This window comes from Martes martes (assembly GCF_963455335.1).
Source record: "Martes martes genome assembly, chromosome: 10".
Classification (NCBI taxonomy): domain Eukaryota; kingdom Metazoa; phylum Chordata; class Mammalia; order Carnivora; family Mustelidae; genus Martes; species Martes martes.
Window position 1 is genome coordinate 115869975 of NC_137898.1, and position 19159 is coordinate 115889133.

General features: G+C 47.3%; 1 protein-coding gene across 3 annotated transcripts in view; it reads left to right on the forward strand.

The window, feature by feature from the left end:
- TRPC6 (transient receptor potential cation channel subfamily C member 6) overlaps window positions 1-19159 on the forward strand; it is a gene marked incomplete at its 5' end in the record, with an annotated part of 105267 nt that overhangs the window by 64201 nt on the left and 21907 nt on the right. For all 3 annotated transcript variants that reach the window (XM_080816941.1, XM_080816943.1, XM_080816942.1), the window contains 3 exons: window positions 6971-7745; window positions 12624-12809; window positions 15255-15419. In XM_080816941.1, the coding sequence (XP_080673067.1) occupies window positions 6971-7745; window positions 12624-12809; window positions 15255-15419 (1126 nt within the window). The remainder of the gene's footprint in view (window positions 1-6970; window positions 7746-12623; window positions 12810-15254; window positions 15420-19159) is intronic.

Sequence of the window (19159 nt, forward strand, 5' to 3'; positions counted from 1 at the left end):
CTGAAGACCCAGTCATGCCGCATATGGCTAAGTGGATGGAGAAAAATTCTTAATACACATTTTTCTTAAACAGAAGAACTGACTTGGCCAAAGTGTGCCCTTCAGCTGGAGCGAAAATATCTCTTCTGTTGACTGATGTGTGGTTTTAGGTGGCTTTTCCTCTTCCTGGTAGATGGTTCGACTCAGTTTCTTTGGGGTTAAGGTACGGTCCTACGACACAGCCTCATGGACTCCATTCTCGGGGGGAGGAGGGGCTTATAGTCCAGCGGCACAGAGTATTGTCCTTGAAGGTCTTTTTTTTTTTTTTAATTTTTATTTTTTTTTAAGATTTTATTTATTTATCTGACAGACAGAGAGATCACAACTAGGCAGAGAGGCAGGTAGAGAGAAAGAGGAGGAAGCAGGCTCCCCGCCGAGCAGAGAGGCCCACGTGGGGCTTGATCCCAGGACCCTGAGACCGCAACCCGAGCCGAAGGCAGAGGCTTAACCCACTGAGCCACCCAGGCGCCCCTCCTTGAAGGTCTTAACATGTGAATTCCTTGAGTTGTTCTACACATTCTGCTTTTTGCATTTGGAAGGTAGGGATCAGCCAGAGCACGTGTGACCAGATGCAACTCACGGGGGGTTTCAGACTGCAGCTGGGGACCTGGGAGACAGCCAAGGGTGCATTTCGTTGGGTCGCCTCCCTTGACCTCCCCTCCCCTGCGAGGAGGACTGCCCTCCTTGTGCCTGCCGTGGCCGTCTCCCTCAGGGCAGCTCACGTGCCCCTCCCAACACTCTGCCTCGGGCTCCCCGTCCGTCCACAGGGTGCCAACGACACGATGATGATAAATAAATCGTATCTGAAACGTTCGCCTCTCCGGTGGGTTAATGTTAGTGCTTGCCGCGAGGAGCCAGAAGATGCTTTGAAACGGAAGGAAGCATTCTCTGTGGAAATGTTTTTGCTGTGTCCTCTAAAGGGTGGAGGCGATAGGTATGAAAGCCGTAGCAGTCTGGAAGGAGACGGACATACCCTTAGGAATGGTGGCTTGCCGGCGTTGAACCTGCGCTTGTCCAGACAAACAGGGATTCAAGTCACAAGTCAGGATTTTAAAATTTTAGAATTAAAGATGTCACAACTCTACCTCAGTGTCCATTTAGAGGTGTTGTGTGCAAGAGTAAAACCCTGGAAACTGAGATATGAGTAGAGTTACTGATAATAATCTTTCTTCCTCTAAGAGAACAGAAGCCGCTCCGTCTCCACGGCGGTCCTGGCCTTTCCGCCCGACTAGGCTGCGAGGTGCCAACGCTGTGAGCTTCTTGTTCACAGGCGCGCAGGTGCCCGCGGCCCTACAAAACCGCGCAGCCCCAGCTCAGGTGCCGCCCACACTTGTCATTTCGGTCACCCTGGAAGGGTCCCGTGACATAGGCTGGAGTGGCCGTTCACCCATCCTTACCGAAGAGAAGGAACAAAACAGAGACATGGCTCTTGAGTTCTTGGTAGTTGGTACCAGTTTGTGTCCATTTGTGCTTTGTTGGTTTTGTCTTAGCAGCACAAGAACTTTCCCGCACATGCTCACTCCTCGCACTTCCATAAACCCCCTCATCTTAGCTCTTTCCTCCTTTGATTTTAGTTTTTCTTTCGCGGCGCGTTACCCACGTTCTGCAGACGCTTCCCCCGCCTCGGGGTTGAGGCTCCTCTGGTCCACAGCAGCTAAGCGGCTGGCGCACGGGGAGGCAGGACCGGACGGGTTCCTAGAAGCCAGAGGAGCGGCAGAGGGAAGGGAAGGGGGCTCGGAATCTCCGAGGGACGACGACGGACGGGGCCTGGGTGACCTCTTCGCGGGTCTACCTCACGCATTCTGTTAACGCAGAGATGACGCTGCTCTTCTAGAAACTCACCTCTGAGAATCACTTTTTGCCAAAACCGACATTAGCAAATTCTTTTGGGGGAGAATTACACTCTTTTAGAAAAGACATTGGAATTAATACTTACTTTTTAGTGGAAAAGAATATCTACTAAGGACCACTAGCTTTTTGAGGAAAAAGTCTGACATGAAATATAGGGTACAAAATATTCATTACAAAGCAGTGTGGGAGTAAATTCTCTGAAACGTTCGGATCTGTGTGGTCTTTATCACTCATGTCTCTGGATTTAGGTAAGAGAAGAGAATGTGTCTGTGAAACCAGCAAAAGTGTTATAAAGGACAAAAAGATGAGAATTAAAAACACAAGATCAGAGAAAAACTTTCAAAAGATTTATTAGAAGATAAAGTTAAAGAAAAGTCCAGATTCTAACGCAAAAAGCCACCAAAAAACAAAACAAAATACAAAAAATAAAAAACCCACAAAAGCAACCAAACAAAAAAACGCATGAATTAACTGGAAAATCAGAGAGAAAAGTTAAGAAAACTAAATAGTAATCCCAGAATGTCCAGCATCCAAAAGGAGTCCCAGAAATAACAATGACCTTCAGAAACAAAATTATCGGAGACATCAGTCAACAATATTTCTCAGAAAAGAAAAAAAAATTTTCTTAGAAAAGGCCACATTTTTCCAGATGAAAAGAACTACTGGATGCACAAAGCCGTGGAGGAAAATAGATTCCCTCCGGTAAAAAACTACGTAATTTTACGGCATCAGAGGCAGAGAATTTCCAGAATGTTATTTCCCAATAGCACCGTAAAAACTGGAATCTAGGGCACCTGTGTGGCTCAGTCGGTTGGGCCGCTACCTTCAGCTCAGGTCGTGACCCCGGAGTCCCGGGATCGAGTCCTGCGTCGGGCTCCCAGCTCCACGGGGAGTCTGCTTCTCCCTCTGACCTTCTCCCCTCTCATGCTCTCTCTCACTGTCTCTCTCTCAAATGAGTAAATAAAATCTTAAAAAAAAAAGCTAGAATCTAGTAGAATAATTCTTCCAAAATTACTGTCAACCTAGAAGTTTCTATGCACCCAAGATAGCAATAAGGCTGTTGATTATGCAAGGTCACTTCTAGGCATGCAGCTCCTGGAGGGCGTGCCCTGGAGGGGGGTCTGGAGTACAGTACACGGGGCACCCAAAGCAAACACAAAGTGCAGAGAATCCCTGGGAGGAAACCAAAAACAAGATCCAAAGACAACACCCATTCAAGTCTAGACTGCATCCGGGTCCAGTTAGCAGACCCCCTTCATGAAGCTAAAGTTAAAAAAATACGTAGTGTGCTGGATGAATTACGAAAAGATTCAGAATGAAGGAGAGTAGAGTTTTGTTGATCCGGTCGTAAGTACACAGAACATGGAGGGTATGAATACAGAAAGAGAATTTTTAACCACGGGGGGTCAGGACGCAGGGAAGCAGGGACCGGCACCACGTGTGCTGCGTGTCGCGATCGGGACCAGCCCCACGTTACTCGAACACCATAGTTACGGGCGAGACGTGCGCTGTCACTGCGGAGTGATGGGGCCGTGCGTGCGTTTGTGTGTGTCCCTGTGGGTGTGCGTGTGAGGCGAGGGAGACTGTGAACGTGAGCTAAATGCTCAGCGTCCGTGGAGAGTCTGCAGATCATGACAAACCTGGAAACTTAGAAATCACAATGTTACTAAGTTATATGGATACAAGGATTGAAATTATTCAATATTCCGCTGAAACAGCTGACATTACTGTCTCGGGGTCAGGAAGAGGGGAAATGAAGAGCAAAGACTTGCTGGTTTCCTGTAACGTGTTCGTAGGGTCCGTAAGTTGTCGCGTGAGTGACTTTGATAAGATTAGACACGAGGGCGCCTGGTGCTCAGTCGTTAAGCCTCTGCCTTCGGCTCAGGTCATGATCCCAGCGTCATGGGATCCAGCCCTGCATCGGGCCCCCTGCTCCGCGGGGAGCCTGCTTCCCCCTCTCTCTCCGCCTGCCTCTCTGCCTGCCTGTGCTCTCTCTCTCTCTCTCTCTCTCTCTCTGACAAATAAATAAATAAAATCTTAAAAAAAAAAAAAACACCTCAGAAGGGTTTACAGTGCATGCCTAAATAGAGTAATAGATCATCACACAACTTGATATTTAATTACCTCTTTACCCACAGTGGCAATGAGAGAGTCTGCAGAAGGCGATATAGTGGTTGGCAAAATTGAGCGCCTGTAACACGGAGAAGTTTTAACTTTCTTAAGTGAACAAAGACCTAATAAAGACGAAACATAGAGACTTTGGCTTTCTGGGTAGATAAAAGAAAGAAGAGGGACGCCTGGGTGGCTCCGTGGGTTAGGCCTCTGCCTTCAGCTCAGGGCATGGTCCCAGGTCCTGGGATCGAGCCCCGCATCGGGCTCTCTGCTCAACAGGGAGTCTGCTTCCCCCCCACCGCCCCGCCTGCCTCTCTGCCTGCTTGTGATCTCTGTCTGTCAAATAAATAAAACCTTTAAAAAAAAAAAAAGAAAGAAGAAACTTTGTTTGTGATTTCTTACCAAAAACAGACCAACGATCCAAGAAAACTTTGTCTCTCTAACAGAGACAAAAGCCAGATCTCAGTCTTACACTAGTGTAGTTTTATTTTTATTTTTTATTCATGTTTATTTATTTTTATTATGTTCAGTTAGCCAAACTACAGTTTTTAGGGTAATGTTCAGTGATTCATCAGTTGTGTGTAACACCCAGTGCTCATCGCATCCCATGCCCTCCTTCATGCCCATCACCCGGTTACCCCAGCCCTTGACTCTCCCCCCCTCCAGCAACCAGTCTGTTTCCCGGAGTCCAGGGTCTCTCACAGTTTGTCGCCCTCTCTGATTTCTTCCCACGCAGTGTCCCCTCCCTTCCCCTGTGGTCCTCCGCACTATCTCTTATGTTCCACGGATGAGTGAAACCATACGACTTTCTCTGCCTGACTGACTTCACTCATCATAATCCCCCCCAGTTCCATCCGTGTTGGTACAAAAGTTGGGTGTTCATCCTTTCTGACGGTTGAGTAATACTCCATTGTGTATATGAACCACGTCTTCTTTATCCATTCATCTGTTGAAAGTCATCTAGGCTCCTTCCACAGTTTGGCTATTGTGGCCATTTCTGCTGTGAACATTGGGGTGCACGTGCCCCTTCTTTTCACTACATCTGTGTCTTTGGGGTAAATACCCCATTGTGCAATTACTGGGTTGTAAGGTAACTCTATTTTTTTTTTAAGATTTTATTTATTTGACAGAGATCACAAGCAGGCAGAGAGGCAGGCAGAGAGGGGAGGGGAGGCAGGCTCCCTGCTGAGCAGAGAGCCTGATGCGGGGCTCCATCCAGGACCCTGAGACCTTGACCTGAGCTGAAGGCAGAGACCTAACCCACTGAGCCACCAAGGCACCCCTGGTAACTCTATTTTTAACATAAAGGCCTGCTTTAAAAATGACTGGAATTGTGGTGTATGTCTGGCCATTGGCCCTTGACATGATTTATTGGTTGATTATGTTTTTATTTCTAAAGATTTTATTTATTTATTTTTGAGAGAGAGAGAGCAGAGGGAGGGGAGCGGAGGGAGAGGGATTGTAGACCCTGATGCAGAGCCCGATCCCATGACCCTGAGACCATCTCCTGAGCTGAAATCAAAAGACAGACACTTAACGAACTGAGCCATCGGGCGCCTCCCTGGACATCATTTTTTGAATTTACAAAGTTGTCTCTTAAATAAAACATCAGCCTGGTCAATTTTGAAGAGAGACCATGGATGGCTAAAGGGCTCCGTGTTGAATCAGTCTCTGGAAAACATTGGTGGAAACGGCAGCGTACTCTTGGAGCTGCTCAGAGAACCGTAATCCGTTTCTGTGTTGCTGACCTCTCGCTACTTCTTTGGCCGTCATACTACCAAAGACAAGAGATTTGGTATCGAGATGAATAAGGACTCCTAGAGAAAGATAATTAGGTCTCATTGGAAGGGAGGATCATTATGGGGTCTTTGGACTGATTTAAGCTCTCTTCCTGCTGGGAAATTTGTGAGTCTTCAGGGGGATGGTTCTAGAAACATTTATAAAGACAGGAAACATCCGTCACATCTATCATCAGTCACAACTTTCTCCTTTTCAGCCAGCCCCCGCCCCCGACTCCTAATGTGGCCCTCGTAGCCTTTCCCTGTTCTGCAGGGAGTCGCCCATTTCAGGCTGGTTGGTGACAGTGATAAGGATTGAGCCTTAAACTTTGTCATAAACTTATAAATCAATAAGAAAAAAAAAGTATCATTTGATTACAGAAGGGATCACTTCTCGTTGCCCAGACGGAGGGCTCACATTGAAGGCCAGCCCCTCCCAGACCACTGTCTCCATCATGGAAGTGTTCTTGCCCCCCTACGCCTTAATCACCACGTTCTCGTTTCCAGTGAGTTTTAGAACACCTCGCAGAGTCCAAGTCCTGTCAATGAAACCTGTGCTGTAGCATCTCGTCGGTCCCTACTCTGGAGAAGCTCTCCACCTGCCCCCGACCTCTGTCCTGCACTCCCCACACACACCTGCGCCCGAGTCCTCATCCTCCCATGTTTAGCCTGTAACTTTCTCCTGGAAGCATCGTTAGTGACCCGGCTCGGGGCTTATCATGACAAATGGCAGAGAACAAGGCACTGCGCGGATCCCCCACTTCCCTCGAGACTGTAAGATTTATAAGGGCAGAAAAGTTCCTACTTTTCTCACCATTGGTTTTTCGGGGCCTTATACCCTCTGTGACTGAAATACACCTGTTAATCCCCAGGTGAACGGCCCAGAGAGATTGTGGGAATTGCCAGTCTGCACCCCAAATGGAAACCTCAAAATCCGTGAAGTGCCTGACTTTCTTTCTTTCTTTCTTTCTTTTTTTTTTTTTTTTTTAAGTGCCTGACTTTCTTAAAGGAGAAGCAAGCTCTTGGAATCCATTAACAGATAAACACATCTTCATTTGCGTTGCAGTGGCCGAGAGACGCTGGGGCAGCATCCGATATCCTTGAGGGTTGCATTAGATGAACGGGAGGCCGTCTGGCACAGTGAGATGCTCCTAATAGGATTTGTTCCCAATCTTTCTGCTTTATTACAGCTGGGATGCTGACAGCAGGCTGGCCCACCGGCGGCAGACGATTCTCCGGGAGAAGGGGAGAAGGTTAGCCAACCGGGGACCTGCCTACATGTTTAATGACCGCTCCACAAGCTTGTCGGCTGAGGAGGAACGGTTCCTAGATGCCGCGGAGTACGGCAACATCCCAGTGGTGAGGAAGATGCTGGAAGACTGTCTCTCGCTGAACGTCAACTGCGTGGACTACATGGGCCAGAACGCCCTGCAGCTGGCCGTGGCCAACGAGCACCTGGAAATCACGGAGCTGCTTCTCAAGAAGGAAAACCTGTCTCGCGTGGGGGACGCCTTGCTCCTCGCCATCAGTAAAGGCTACGTTCGGATTGTGGAAGCCATCCTCAGCCACCCAGCTTTTGCGGAGGGCAGGCGGCTAGCCACGAGCCCCAGCCAGTCCGAGCTCCAGCAAGACGACTTTTATGCCTACGATGAGGACGGGACACGGTTCTCTCATGACGTCACGCCCATCATCCTGGCGGCCCACTGCCAGGAGTACGAAATCGTGCACACGCTCTTGCGGAAGGGGGCTCGGATCGAACGGCCTCACGACTACTTCTGCAAGTGCGGCGAGTGCAGCCAGAAACAGAAGCACGACTCCTTCAGCCACTCCAGATCCAGGATCAATGCCTACAAGGGCCTGGCGAGCCCAGCTTACCTGTCGCTGTCTAGCGAGGACCCGGTCATGACTGCTTTAGAGCTGAGCAACGAGCTGGCGGTGTTGGCCAACATTGAGAAGGAGTTCAAGGTAGGTGGTGCTCGCTGAGGACTTGACCCTGCGGGAGCCGGAGTCCAGGGTATTTTTAAGCTTCCGCTGGGCGCTCAGCATTGTGCTGGTCACTATGGGCAGGAAGTAACTGCGTGTGTTTTTTGAACAAGCTCTTTGTCAGAATGAGATGTAAAATTTTTAGAGATGTTCTGCTGTAGACACTTTGTTCTAATTCTCCTCACAGCCTTGACAAGATACTGGTTGCTTTTCAGAGGAAGGGATGGAGGCATAAAAAGGTGACGGAGGCTCATGACCAACCACGGGGGGTTGGCGGAGCTGCGCCCCAGCCGGGCTCTGTCTCCCGGGGGACGGCGTCTGCGTTCAGAGCAAGGCGGGAGGCGCTGCTGAGGCCAGAAGGACAAGTGAGCGGGAGGAAGTCAAGGCGGGACCTGGGGGGCGGAGAAATAGTGACGGTACAGAGAGAAGTGCGAGGACTGGAGGAGCTCTGCAAGCCGGGGAGAGCAGCGTTTAGCTCAGACGGGTTCCCGGGGCAGGGAGGGTACCACGGCATTTCGGCTGTTTCGGGCAGAATGCACGGGATTCGGGGATGCCGGGCGGGGAACAGCTACGTCAGAGCAAGATCAGAGCCAACACAGAAGCTTGTCGCCGCTGGAAGTAGTCCTCACGCAGAACGAACATGGAGGAGTCTTGTCACAGAATGTGCGCGGCGGGAGCTGCCGGAGGCCGCTCGGTCTGCCCGCTTGTGCCGCGGCCAGAGAGGGCGAGAGCCCGGTGCCCAGCCCAGCTCCCGCCGCTCGCCTCTTCCCAGCTCGGAGGCCGTCCGGCAGACGCTCGGTTCTAATTTGCTCATGTGTGGGGTGACCCGGCGCTAGCGCAGCCGCCAGCTTCCCTGTCCCTTTCGAGGAGCCACAGTCGCAGCTGCGTCCGGCTAACGGTCGACGGCCGGTGACCTCAGCTGTCAGTCTGAGAGAACTTAAAGTATGAGAACACTTTTAAGTGGATTCCCGTGGTCTTATTCTTTCTTTAAAAAAAAAAAAAGGCTTTGTTTGTGCGATTGAGAATGAGCAGTGACCCCGAAACCCTTGAGAGCTGGCAGTAAACAAAGAGCCCAGAGCGCTCGCACGCGGCTTTTCCGCCGACGCGCTCCCTCCTGAGCAGCGCTGCCCCACACGCTCGTTCAAATGTCTGATTGTACCCGAGGTGCTTGAAACTCTAGACAGCATCGATGTTGAGCCTTACGTGTTTGTCTTTAAGAGGACTGGGGGTTCATCTCGGAGTTGAGGGCTACCTGTAAGATAAACTAGAAGCATTGACGGTTACCTGTAGCCGCATGGGTATTCGCAAATGTCAGGGAAGGGCCTGTTTTCAGATCTTGCCTTTTTTAATTAAAAAAAATTTTTTTAATTAACATAGACTATATTATTTGCCCTAGGGGTACAGGCCTGTGAATCATCAGGCTTACACACTTCACAGCACTCACCGTAGCACAACCCTCCCCAGTGTCCATCACCCACCACCCTCTCCCTCACCCCCCTCCCCAGCAACCCTCAGTTTGTTTCATGAGATTGAGAGTCTCTTATGGTGTCTCCCCCTCTGGTTTCATCTTGTTTTATTTTTCCCTCCCTTCCTCCCATGACCCCTGCGCTGCCTCTCAAATTCCTCATACCAGAGAGATCACACGATAATTGTCTTTCTCTGACTGACTTATTTTGCTCAGCACAATACCCTTAGTTCCATTCACATTTTCATAAATGGCAAGATTTCATTTCATTTTATTTTTTTGATGGCTGCATAGTGCCTTCCTTTTAAAAAATATTTTATTTATTTATTTGAGATAGAGAGAGGGAGCACAAGCAGGGGAGGGGCAGAGGCAGAGGGAGAAGCAGGCCCCCCGCTGAGCAGGGAGCCTGATGTGGGACTCGAGCCCAGGACCCTGGGATCGTGACCTGAGCCAAAACCAAGTGTTGGATTCTTAACCAACGGAGCCACGCAGGTGCCCCAGATCTTTTCTTTGATGACATGAAATAAAATAACTGCGTTATCCTGAATGCTTGCTGAACACCAAGCTAAGTACTACGCACATGCAGTTGAACACTTGTTTAATCTCACCAAACCTCAGTTTTCTCATTCGCAAAACAGGAATAATAGTAGCACGTACCTCGTAGAATGGTCTTACCCTGTCCGAGGTCACCAGCTAACAAAGGAAGATCTGTGGTTTGATTACAGGGTTATTCAAGTATAAAAGCCCCAGCCCCTAGCCACTCTACTTGGTAGGGGACCTGAGAAACACAAGCGCTTGCGTCCTTCCTAACCTGTCCCCAGGGCCCTGACGGACTGTTGCACGAAAGGGGTAAAGCTGTTTCCTTGTGACTTCGTATACTCTCTGACCCGGTAGTCAGACAGTTTGGAAGTAGCGTGAGCCACTCTCAGTTAAGCATAGTTCACTGTATCAAGCTGCCCTTAGAGAACCCATCTGCACCTGCGGTTAGCAAGGTGTCACCTGCGTAGACGTCACTAACCTGGAAAGGAAGCCGCTTGGCACGGTTCCCAGATAGGAACCCAAGGAGCTGCCTCGCATGCGCAGACTTCCCCCAACTATTACCTGCTGACTAACATCGGGTGCCGCTCCTAGTCCTGCGTCTTCCTCTCCTGGTTCTTAGGGGCCTGTCCCTCCCGAGCACACTGGTGGTTTCAGGATGGAGGAGACAAGCGGCAAAGCTGTGGCTCCAACAGTAAACTCTGCCACTCGGGCTGTGGGACGTCAGGGGACCTCAGAGCTCTGAGGTGCAAAATGGAGTCGTATTTGCCCTCCTTGCTTCCCACATCTTCAAAGATCAAGACAGAAACGCCTTCTACAAACAAGAGACAACGTGGCAGAATTCTTACAGGCAGAGGATTTGACGCCAAACGGAGCAGGAGTTAAAGCCCGATTTTGATACTCAGTGACTGCAGGATCTTGGACACGTTATCTAACCAAAGTAAGCGAGACGACTGTGAAGATTACGGGAGAAGAGGGAATCCATTTGCAGTGCAACGAGCCCGAGTTAATAGGTTTTCTTGATGAACATGGGGCTATAAATGGCCTCATCTCAAGGAAGAGAAAAAACAGGGAGGAAGAATTAGAAAGACCTGAATGGAGATGTCAGTGTGTATAAATTTGAGGGGTTTTTTAGTTGAAGTGTCGTTGACAGACAGTGTCCCCTTAGTTTCAGGCGTGCGACACAGGGGCTGGGCAAGTCTGCTCCCGACGCGGCCGTCGGCCACCACACAACGTTATTGCAAGACCCTGACTGTGCTCCCTGTGCTGTGCTCCCTCCCGTGAACTGGAAGCCTGACCTCCGGTCCCCTCCGCCCGTTTCGCCCCACCTCTGCCCCCTCCCCTCCGGCGATCGCCGGTCTGTTCTCTTGATGGGTCTGTTTCTGCTTGTTTTGACTCTTAGATTTCACATATGACTGTTTGTCTCTCACTGTCTGACTTATTTATTTAGCAGAAGACCCTCTAGGTCCATCCACGTGGCTGCAAATGGCAAGATCTCGTTCTTTTTCGTGGCTGAGTCATATTCCATGGGGGCATAGACACCCCTTCTTCACCCATTCACCACTCGTGGGCACTAACACCACTTATACACTGTAAATAACTACTGTAAATAACACTGCTAAAATCAAGGGGTGCCTGTGTCTTTTCAAATTACTATATTTACTTTTCTCTGGGTAAACATCCGGTAGTGGCATTACTAGATCCTATGGTATTTCTATTTTTAATTTTTTTTAAAGAATTATTTCTTTATGTTGGGGGGGGGGACATGCACACGCATGTTAGAGCAGGGGAGGAGCAGAGGGAGAGAATTTCAAGCAGACTCCCTCTGAGCTCAGAGCCTGACAAGGGGCTCAATCCCATGACCCTGAGATCATGACCTGAGCTAAAACCAAGAGTCGCTTCTTTAACCCACTGAGCAACCCAGGAGCCCCTTACTTTTTTGAGGAGCCTCCAGACTGTTTTCCATAGCATCTGTACCAATTTGTATTCCCGACATTGCCAACAGTGCATGCAAGTTCCCTTCTTTCTACGTTCTTGGCAACACATTGTTTCTTGGTTCTGCGGTTTTAGCCATTCTCACAGATGTAAGGTGGTGTCTCATTGTGGTTTTGACTTGCATTTCTCTGATGAATAGTAATGTTGAGTATGTTTTCAAGATGTGAATTTTTGACATTTGAATATTATCTACACTTTCTAAATCTTCCCAACATAATATTAGGTCATCAGCAATAAATCACAACAAAAATTTTTCTTAAATTTTCTTTTCTCCAAAGAAAAGAATCTTGATTTTCAGAGCTTGTATTAGATCTTGTCTTTTGACCCTGATTTTGGTTTAGTTCCTCAGTAACAATGTATTAAATAGATAAATGACATATATTTGCTTTTCTCTGGAGCCTGTCCAAATGTCCTGTGTTTCTCAAGTTTACCAATGGGGTTTACAAGATCTTCCAAAGGTCTCTCAGATGTGGGTTATGTCCTTGCTGATGAAGTTGTGAACATAAGAGATACTATGTATGCAGAGTAGTATGACCAGGCTGGTGGGAAGTTGCTTACTTTGTATCTTTCCTGAACCCCCTGGAGAGTTTGGCAGAGTACATGACTTTTCCATAGCTTTGATTATGTTTTGTAAAAATCTCCTTTCTTTGGATACGAATAAGATCTTTATGATGCTAAGATAGTTCAGAAATTACTCAGCAGCACAGTAATTAGTGCACATTAAAAGGACAGTAAACCTAAAGATAGAATTTTTCCGTTTGTTTTCTCTACACACGGTCAAGTCACTGATAAATTCCAGTGTGTAACACAGCACACGTGCTACTTCTCCGTTACTGATATTTGTTCTGCTTTGTCTGTCCTAGAATGACTACAAAAAACTGTCAATGCAGTGCAAAGACTTTGTCGTTGGACTCCTTGATCTGTGCAGAAATACGGAAGAAGTAGAGGCCATCCTGAACGGGGACGCTGATGTGCGCCACAGTGGGGGAGATCACGCTCGTCCAAATCTCAGCCGTTTAAAACTTGCCATTAAATACGAAGTAAAAAAGGTAAGATCAGGCCTGAAGCCCCATTTACATCATTTCTGTTTTTCTTGGTGCTGGGTCAGGACGAAGGGCCGCCATGATTACCTTGGGCTGAGTTTTTCTAATCTATAGGTGCACAGGGCAAGTCCACTGTAATCCAAAGAGCCTCGCTGTGAGTCATCGAACCTACTGTACACGCCCGTCTTTGAAATCTAGACTCGTTTATGCCATGATTGCTGCTTTCTTTTACTTAACCAATGACATAAAAATGACTGCATGTGTCCAGATTATGAGGTATTGGTTATAGGGGAGGAGCATCAGTGTTTGAGACCCAGTTCCACTTCCCGTCTGTTGATGTGTTCCCGGACCTAAGCCCTCCGTCCTTCCAATGCTCTTTGTGGGGTACTTTCAGTCTCGGTCTTAATGGAGCGCCCACCTTCGCGATTGCTTTCTTAAGTTAAATATCTTTAAAAAATCAGTTTTTAAGGATAGGTTCTATAAAAAAAAGTCTGTATAGGTTTTTTATTACATAATTAAGTAGTCTAATAAAAGTCATACATGCTTATGGTAAAGCAGTATAGACATGCCCCTTTTTCCCCTTCACAACTTTTTTTTTTTTTTAGGATTTTACTTTTAAGTAATTTCTATACCTAGTATAGGACTTGAACTAATCACCCCAAGATCAGAGTCACGTGTCGCAGGTACGGAACCCACCAGGCACCCCTACGTATTCCCAATTCTTAATGGAGAGTAGTTAATCCCTATTATATTCCTCTCCACAAATTTGTATCTTGGACATCTTCATATCTCAGTCAATAAACATCCATTTCATCTTTTCAAAGGCTGTGTTGATGTATTATTGTTCCATTTAATCAGCTTACTATCAGAGAGTTTATTTTTTCTTTCAGGTTTTTGTTAATTCAAAATATTTGCTAAGTTTCCCTTCACAGAAAGTGTGCCAGTTATATAAACTGCGCCAGTTATATAAACATGCCAGGGGTGTATCAGAGGACTTATTTTTTTATACTCAAGATGCGTGTTGTTAAATCTTACCATTCTGAGAAGATAAACATTAAATCATGTTTTAATTACCTTCAAGGTTAATCATCCTTAAGCGTTAGTATTTCCTTTATCTAACTTTTCAATATTTTTTATCAGTTTTTATTTCACATTATTGTTTTTTGTCTCTCACATGATGTTGCCTTCTGTCATATGTGGCATTCATTTATAAAAATAAATATGTGAGAAAAACATTCTGAAAGAAACAAGTAGAATTTAATTTAATTTAATTCTCAATTGAAAGAGTTTATGACACAGGAATAAAAATACACCAATGGTATAGAATACATAGTCCAGAAACAGACCCATATACCAATGGGGGTAAACAGGTGTAGCCTTGTAGGTCAGTGTGGAAAAGGTGGCTTGCTTTCTTATTTTTACTTTTTAAAAGATTTTATTTATGTATTTGAGAGACAGAGAGAGAGAGAGTGATCACAAGCAGGCAGAGAGAGAGAGAGCGAGCACGAGCAGGGGGAGCAGCAGAGGGAGAGTGATAAGCAGGCTCCCCGCTGAGCCAGACTTGAAGCCAGGACCCTGCGATCATCACCTGAGCCGATCATGACCTGAGCCGAAGGTAGACGCGTCACCTTCTGAGCCACCCGGGTGTCCCAGTGGTGCGCTTTTTAATTTTTATTTTATTTTTTTAAAAGATTTTATTTATTTATTTGACAGAGAGAGAGAGAGAGAGGGAAGCAGGCTCCCTGCTGAGCAGAGAGCCCGATGCAGGGCTCAATCCCAGGACCCTGAGATTGTGACCTGAGCCGAAGGCAAAGGCTTTAACCCACTGAGCCACCCAGGCACCCCGTGGTGTGCTTTGTTTAAAAAAGTATTTAAACAAATAAATAACAGTATTTAAACATCTGGGCCAGTAAGATCTTGACATCACTCTTTCAAGATGGGAAAAAACATGTGCAAAGTCCTTGTGCAAAGCGTTGATGAATCTTTTTTTTTTTTTAAGATTTTATTTATTTAACAGACAGAGATCACAAGTAGGCAGAGAGGCAGGCAGAGAGAGAGGGGGAAGCAGGCTCCCCGCCGAGCGGAGAGCCCGATGCGGGGCTCCATCCCAGGACCCTGGGACCATGCCCTGAGCCGAAGGCAGAGGCTTTAATCCACTGAGCCACCCAGGTGCCCCAATGAATCTTTTTATAATATTAAATTTCAGAATTTTTTCTGTGCTTCCAAAGAAGGCCCATTAGTCATAAAGAAAGAGTTTGATAAATTGGAATCTTCAAATTGATGTAATACCCATTAGAACCTCCTGCTGCCTTGCTTGATGCCTGTCAACTGGGTGCTTTACGTTTTTTCTTTCTCCGGGAGTATTTTTCACGGGAGACCACAGAACATCATACTAGAACACAGGAAAGGGGTTCTTGAACTTTTCTCTAACCAAGCTGTCTCCCCTGCTAGTTTGTAGCTCATCCAAACTGTCAGCAGCAGCTTCTGTCCATCTGGTACGAGAACCTGTCCGGCCTACGGCAGCAGACGATGGCGGTGAAGTTTCTGGTGGTCCTCGCGGTGGCCGTGGGATTGCCCTTCCTGGCCCTCATCTACTGGTTTGCCCCGTGCAGCAAGGTACGTCTGCGAAGCCTGCCCGTGCGCTGTCCCCCACAGGGCTGTCCCGCTGTGCAGGTCCCGGCCAGCCTGGCAGGGGAAATTCTCTCCCCCACAAGAAATCTCATGGAAGCCACAGCTGGGCTGAAATAATATTAATGTTTTTAATATTACAAAAATAACATCTATTTGCTATAGGAGATAGAGGGGGAAAGTGATAGAAAATTAACCCGCAATCCCACCACGGCTGGGTGGAGAGAGAAGACCGAGTCGCCGTTGAGTGGATTTCCTTTCCATCCCCTCTGGACACGTGTCTGTTCATACGTTGCTATAAAGTTTAATGAGGTCATAGTATGCATTGCGCAGATATCTCAAATATAATCCTAAAAGATACTTTTCTTGTCTTTTATTCCTCCTCTGGCAAAGTTTGAGATGAAAGTTCTTTTTCTTGTATTTATTTTGGTTACCACGACCAGATAAATCTTATTTTAAGTAAAGAACAATCACACAAACACTGATGTGACGCTTGTGGCAGTGAAGAACATTTAGTTTAGGGACAGAATACACTCTAAGGGGACAGCAAAATCCATCTGCCCAGACTTTGGTGGAAAGCCCTTGTTGGACGGACCCCCCTTTCCTGAGTGTGACAGTCTGGTCCGGAACAGGCACAGGATTCTGTCGCGCGTTAACAACAGTTGTACTCGTCGTGTTTTTGAAGCCACATTTCTGGAATGGCTAAGTCTCAGCTCTGCGAGTCAGACTAATAATTCTACAGCTCTGCGGCCAAGACGTCTGCCAGACCGTCCACGTGCCGCGTAGAAATGTCAGTCGAATCCTCGCTGTTCTAGACCTGGGGAGATCCTTTCAAACACCTGCAGCGTGGATCCAAACACCTGCGTCTCCACGAGCAGCGCAACGTCCTCTTGTTACTTAGCCACATAATCGATGCGTTAGCTTGCAGGGACCTGTCTAAGTGGGTCCTGGTGGCCGTTGGAGCCGGGCTTCCTGTGCAGAGGGAGTGACCAGGTTCCTTCCAGTGCCACGATGGGAGCTGCTGGAAACGGACTCTTCCTGAGGGCAAAATCTGTCATTTCCCTTAAAACATAGAAGGCCCCCAAGTTGAGCTTTTATAAGTAAAACATAAATGATGAAAAGAAAGAGATTTACTAGAATGAGAAATTAGTAGCACAGATCTTCTAGAAAGTTGTAAATTTTCTGTTCTTCCCTTTGTCATAGGGGTGACAGATTTCAGTCTGAAACAGAAATCCTGAATCATCCTTGTGGCCCCCAGGCCACGTCCGTGTGCGCGGCTGTTCTCTTCATCCCTTGTGTTTCCCGAGTGTCCTGGGATTTGCCGCTGAACTGAGTTGGGGGGGGGCGGGGGGGCGGGGGTGCTCGGAATGACCCTCGTTCCCTGATGACTCTGTGGTCAGCTCAATTGTGGTATCTTTCCAAACGAATGACTGTCCTTCTCCATCTACATCCCGGGGGTTCCAGCACCTGATGCCTTCCAGAAGGCTGGGTGTTTTGACAAGAGACTATTATTGTCAGTTCTTACAGTTCCTTAGATTTCGACCGAATCCTCATTAACCCGATTTCCTCCACTATTTCTTCTTCCCTGGCCATGTTTCTTCTTCGGCATCTGCTCTCCATCCTCATTTATTTGTTTATTTATTTGCCCTGAGGCAAATAATCAAATTAAAGGACACCGTTGAGGTATTTTTTTAAACTAAAGTCTGTTTTCCTGCCCGTTATTTAGCCTTTGAAGCATGATGAACAAGTTGGTTTTCACAGTCTTCCCCTTAACAATGAACATAAGCATTTACAGGTTATGGGGGAATATTTCCTTAAGCTGTATTAATACTTTTATTTAAAATACTGCTTTAAATACTAAGGGAACCTGCGTGGCTCGGTGGGTTAAGCGTCCAACTCTGGATTTCAGCTCAGGTCATGATCTTAGGGTCTTGAGTTCAAGGCCTGCACTGGGTTCCATGCTGGGCGTGGAGCCTCCTTTAGGAAAAAAAATACTACTTTCAATACTAAGCAGTTTCCAGCACACCCATGAGAGTCAAGCCAGATCAGCCCACAGGCTGTGCACCTTGACAGAGTCCCTGTGTCCGTGTAAAGTTGGTTTTCTTTCCTCAAGTCTGATTTCTTCTTGCAGAAAGTTTTTTCTTTACTTGTTTTCTTTTTCCACCATAACCCAAATATGTTTTATGCTCATTACAATAAAAATAGGTCACATCGTGACCTCAAATTATTTTAGCTTAAGCTAGCGTCAACCTTTTTAAAAAACGTTTTATTTAAATGTAATTAATTAACATAGAGCTTATTATTGGTTTCAGAGGTAGAGGTCAGTGATTCATCAATTGGATATGACCCCCAGGGCTCATCACACCGCTGCCCTCCTTAATACCCATCCCCCAGCCACCCCCTCTCCCCACCTCCTCCCTCCCAGCAACCCTCAGTTTGTTTCCTGCGATTAAGAGTCTTTTATGGTTTGTCTCCCTCTCTGGTTTCATCCTGTTTTATTTTCCCTCCCTTCCCCTCTTTTTATCTGTTTCTTAAACTCCACATCTGAGTGAGATCACGTGGTGCTTGTCATCCTCTGACTGACTTGTCCTGCTTACTGTGGGATACTGTGCAGCCATCAGGTAGAACCAGATCTTGCCTTTTGCAACGACGTGGCTGGAGCTAGAGGGTATCGTGCTGGGCGACACAGGTCACTCAGCGATGGCTTCAACCTTTTCTGCTCCTGTGGGCGCCTGGCCCTTAGGTGTTTCGTCGTCCGCAGGTACTGGAGAAAGGATAATATCCGACACCCAAAGCCAAGTATCTCTTCCGGCAGTTGCCCTCAGAAATGTGTCGGGTGAGTCAGTTACCTTCTTCAGTTGGTTAAGTCCCCTTCTTTACAGTTTCTTTTTTTTAGAAATCTGTTTACAGCTGAGCATGTTTCAAGGACAGATTTTACTAAAATGGATAACTCATTTTAATTCCTAAAATCCACTGAATGGTGCCAAAGTCTCCCTTACTTTAAAGAGACACACAACTCTCAATGATCTGTAGTAAGAAACAGAGGCTATGGGGGAGCGGGGTGGCTCGGTCGGCCGGGCGTCAGACTCTTGGTTTGCACTCAGGTTGCGATCTCAGGGTGGTGAGATCGGGCCCCGTGGGGGGCTCCGTGCTGAGCCGCGAGTCCGCTGGACATTCTCTCCCTCTGCCCCTCCCCCCACTTGCACTCTGTCTCTAATTAAACAAATCTTAAAACGAAAGAAAAGAAATAGAGGGTTATGAACATCCAAACACACCATTTCAGTTTCCTGCCAATCAAATTCTTATCTGTTTTGTCTGTGTTTGCTTTTTTTTGCCTTTAAACCAGCACGTTTCGTAGGCAGCAAAGGCACCTGGTTTGATTCTCCCCTCCCTTTCCCGAGTCAAACCAAGAGGGGCCACACCGGGTGGAGGAGTGGGCAGGAGTCTCACGTTCTGCCCTGAGGGACGGGACAGTCCAGCTCACGCCCCAGAGCCCTCCGCCCTGCGGCCCACCCCACTGTGGGCAGCTTTGTTCTCAACCCCATTTTCATCCCCAACCTTTAAAGAGTTCATATTTTTACAGAAACGTAGTTCAGGACCAGAGGCAAAAGAAAATCAAACCTACCTTGCCACGCACGTGTTCTCGCTTCACCTTTATGAGGCTCTATCTGAACACGATCTCTAAAACACCAGCAAAATATACTCTTTGATTCACGCTAATGAACCTT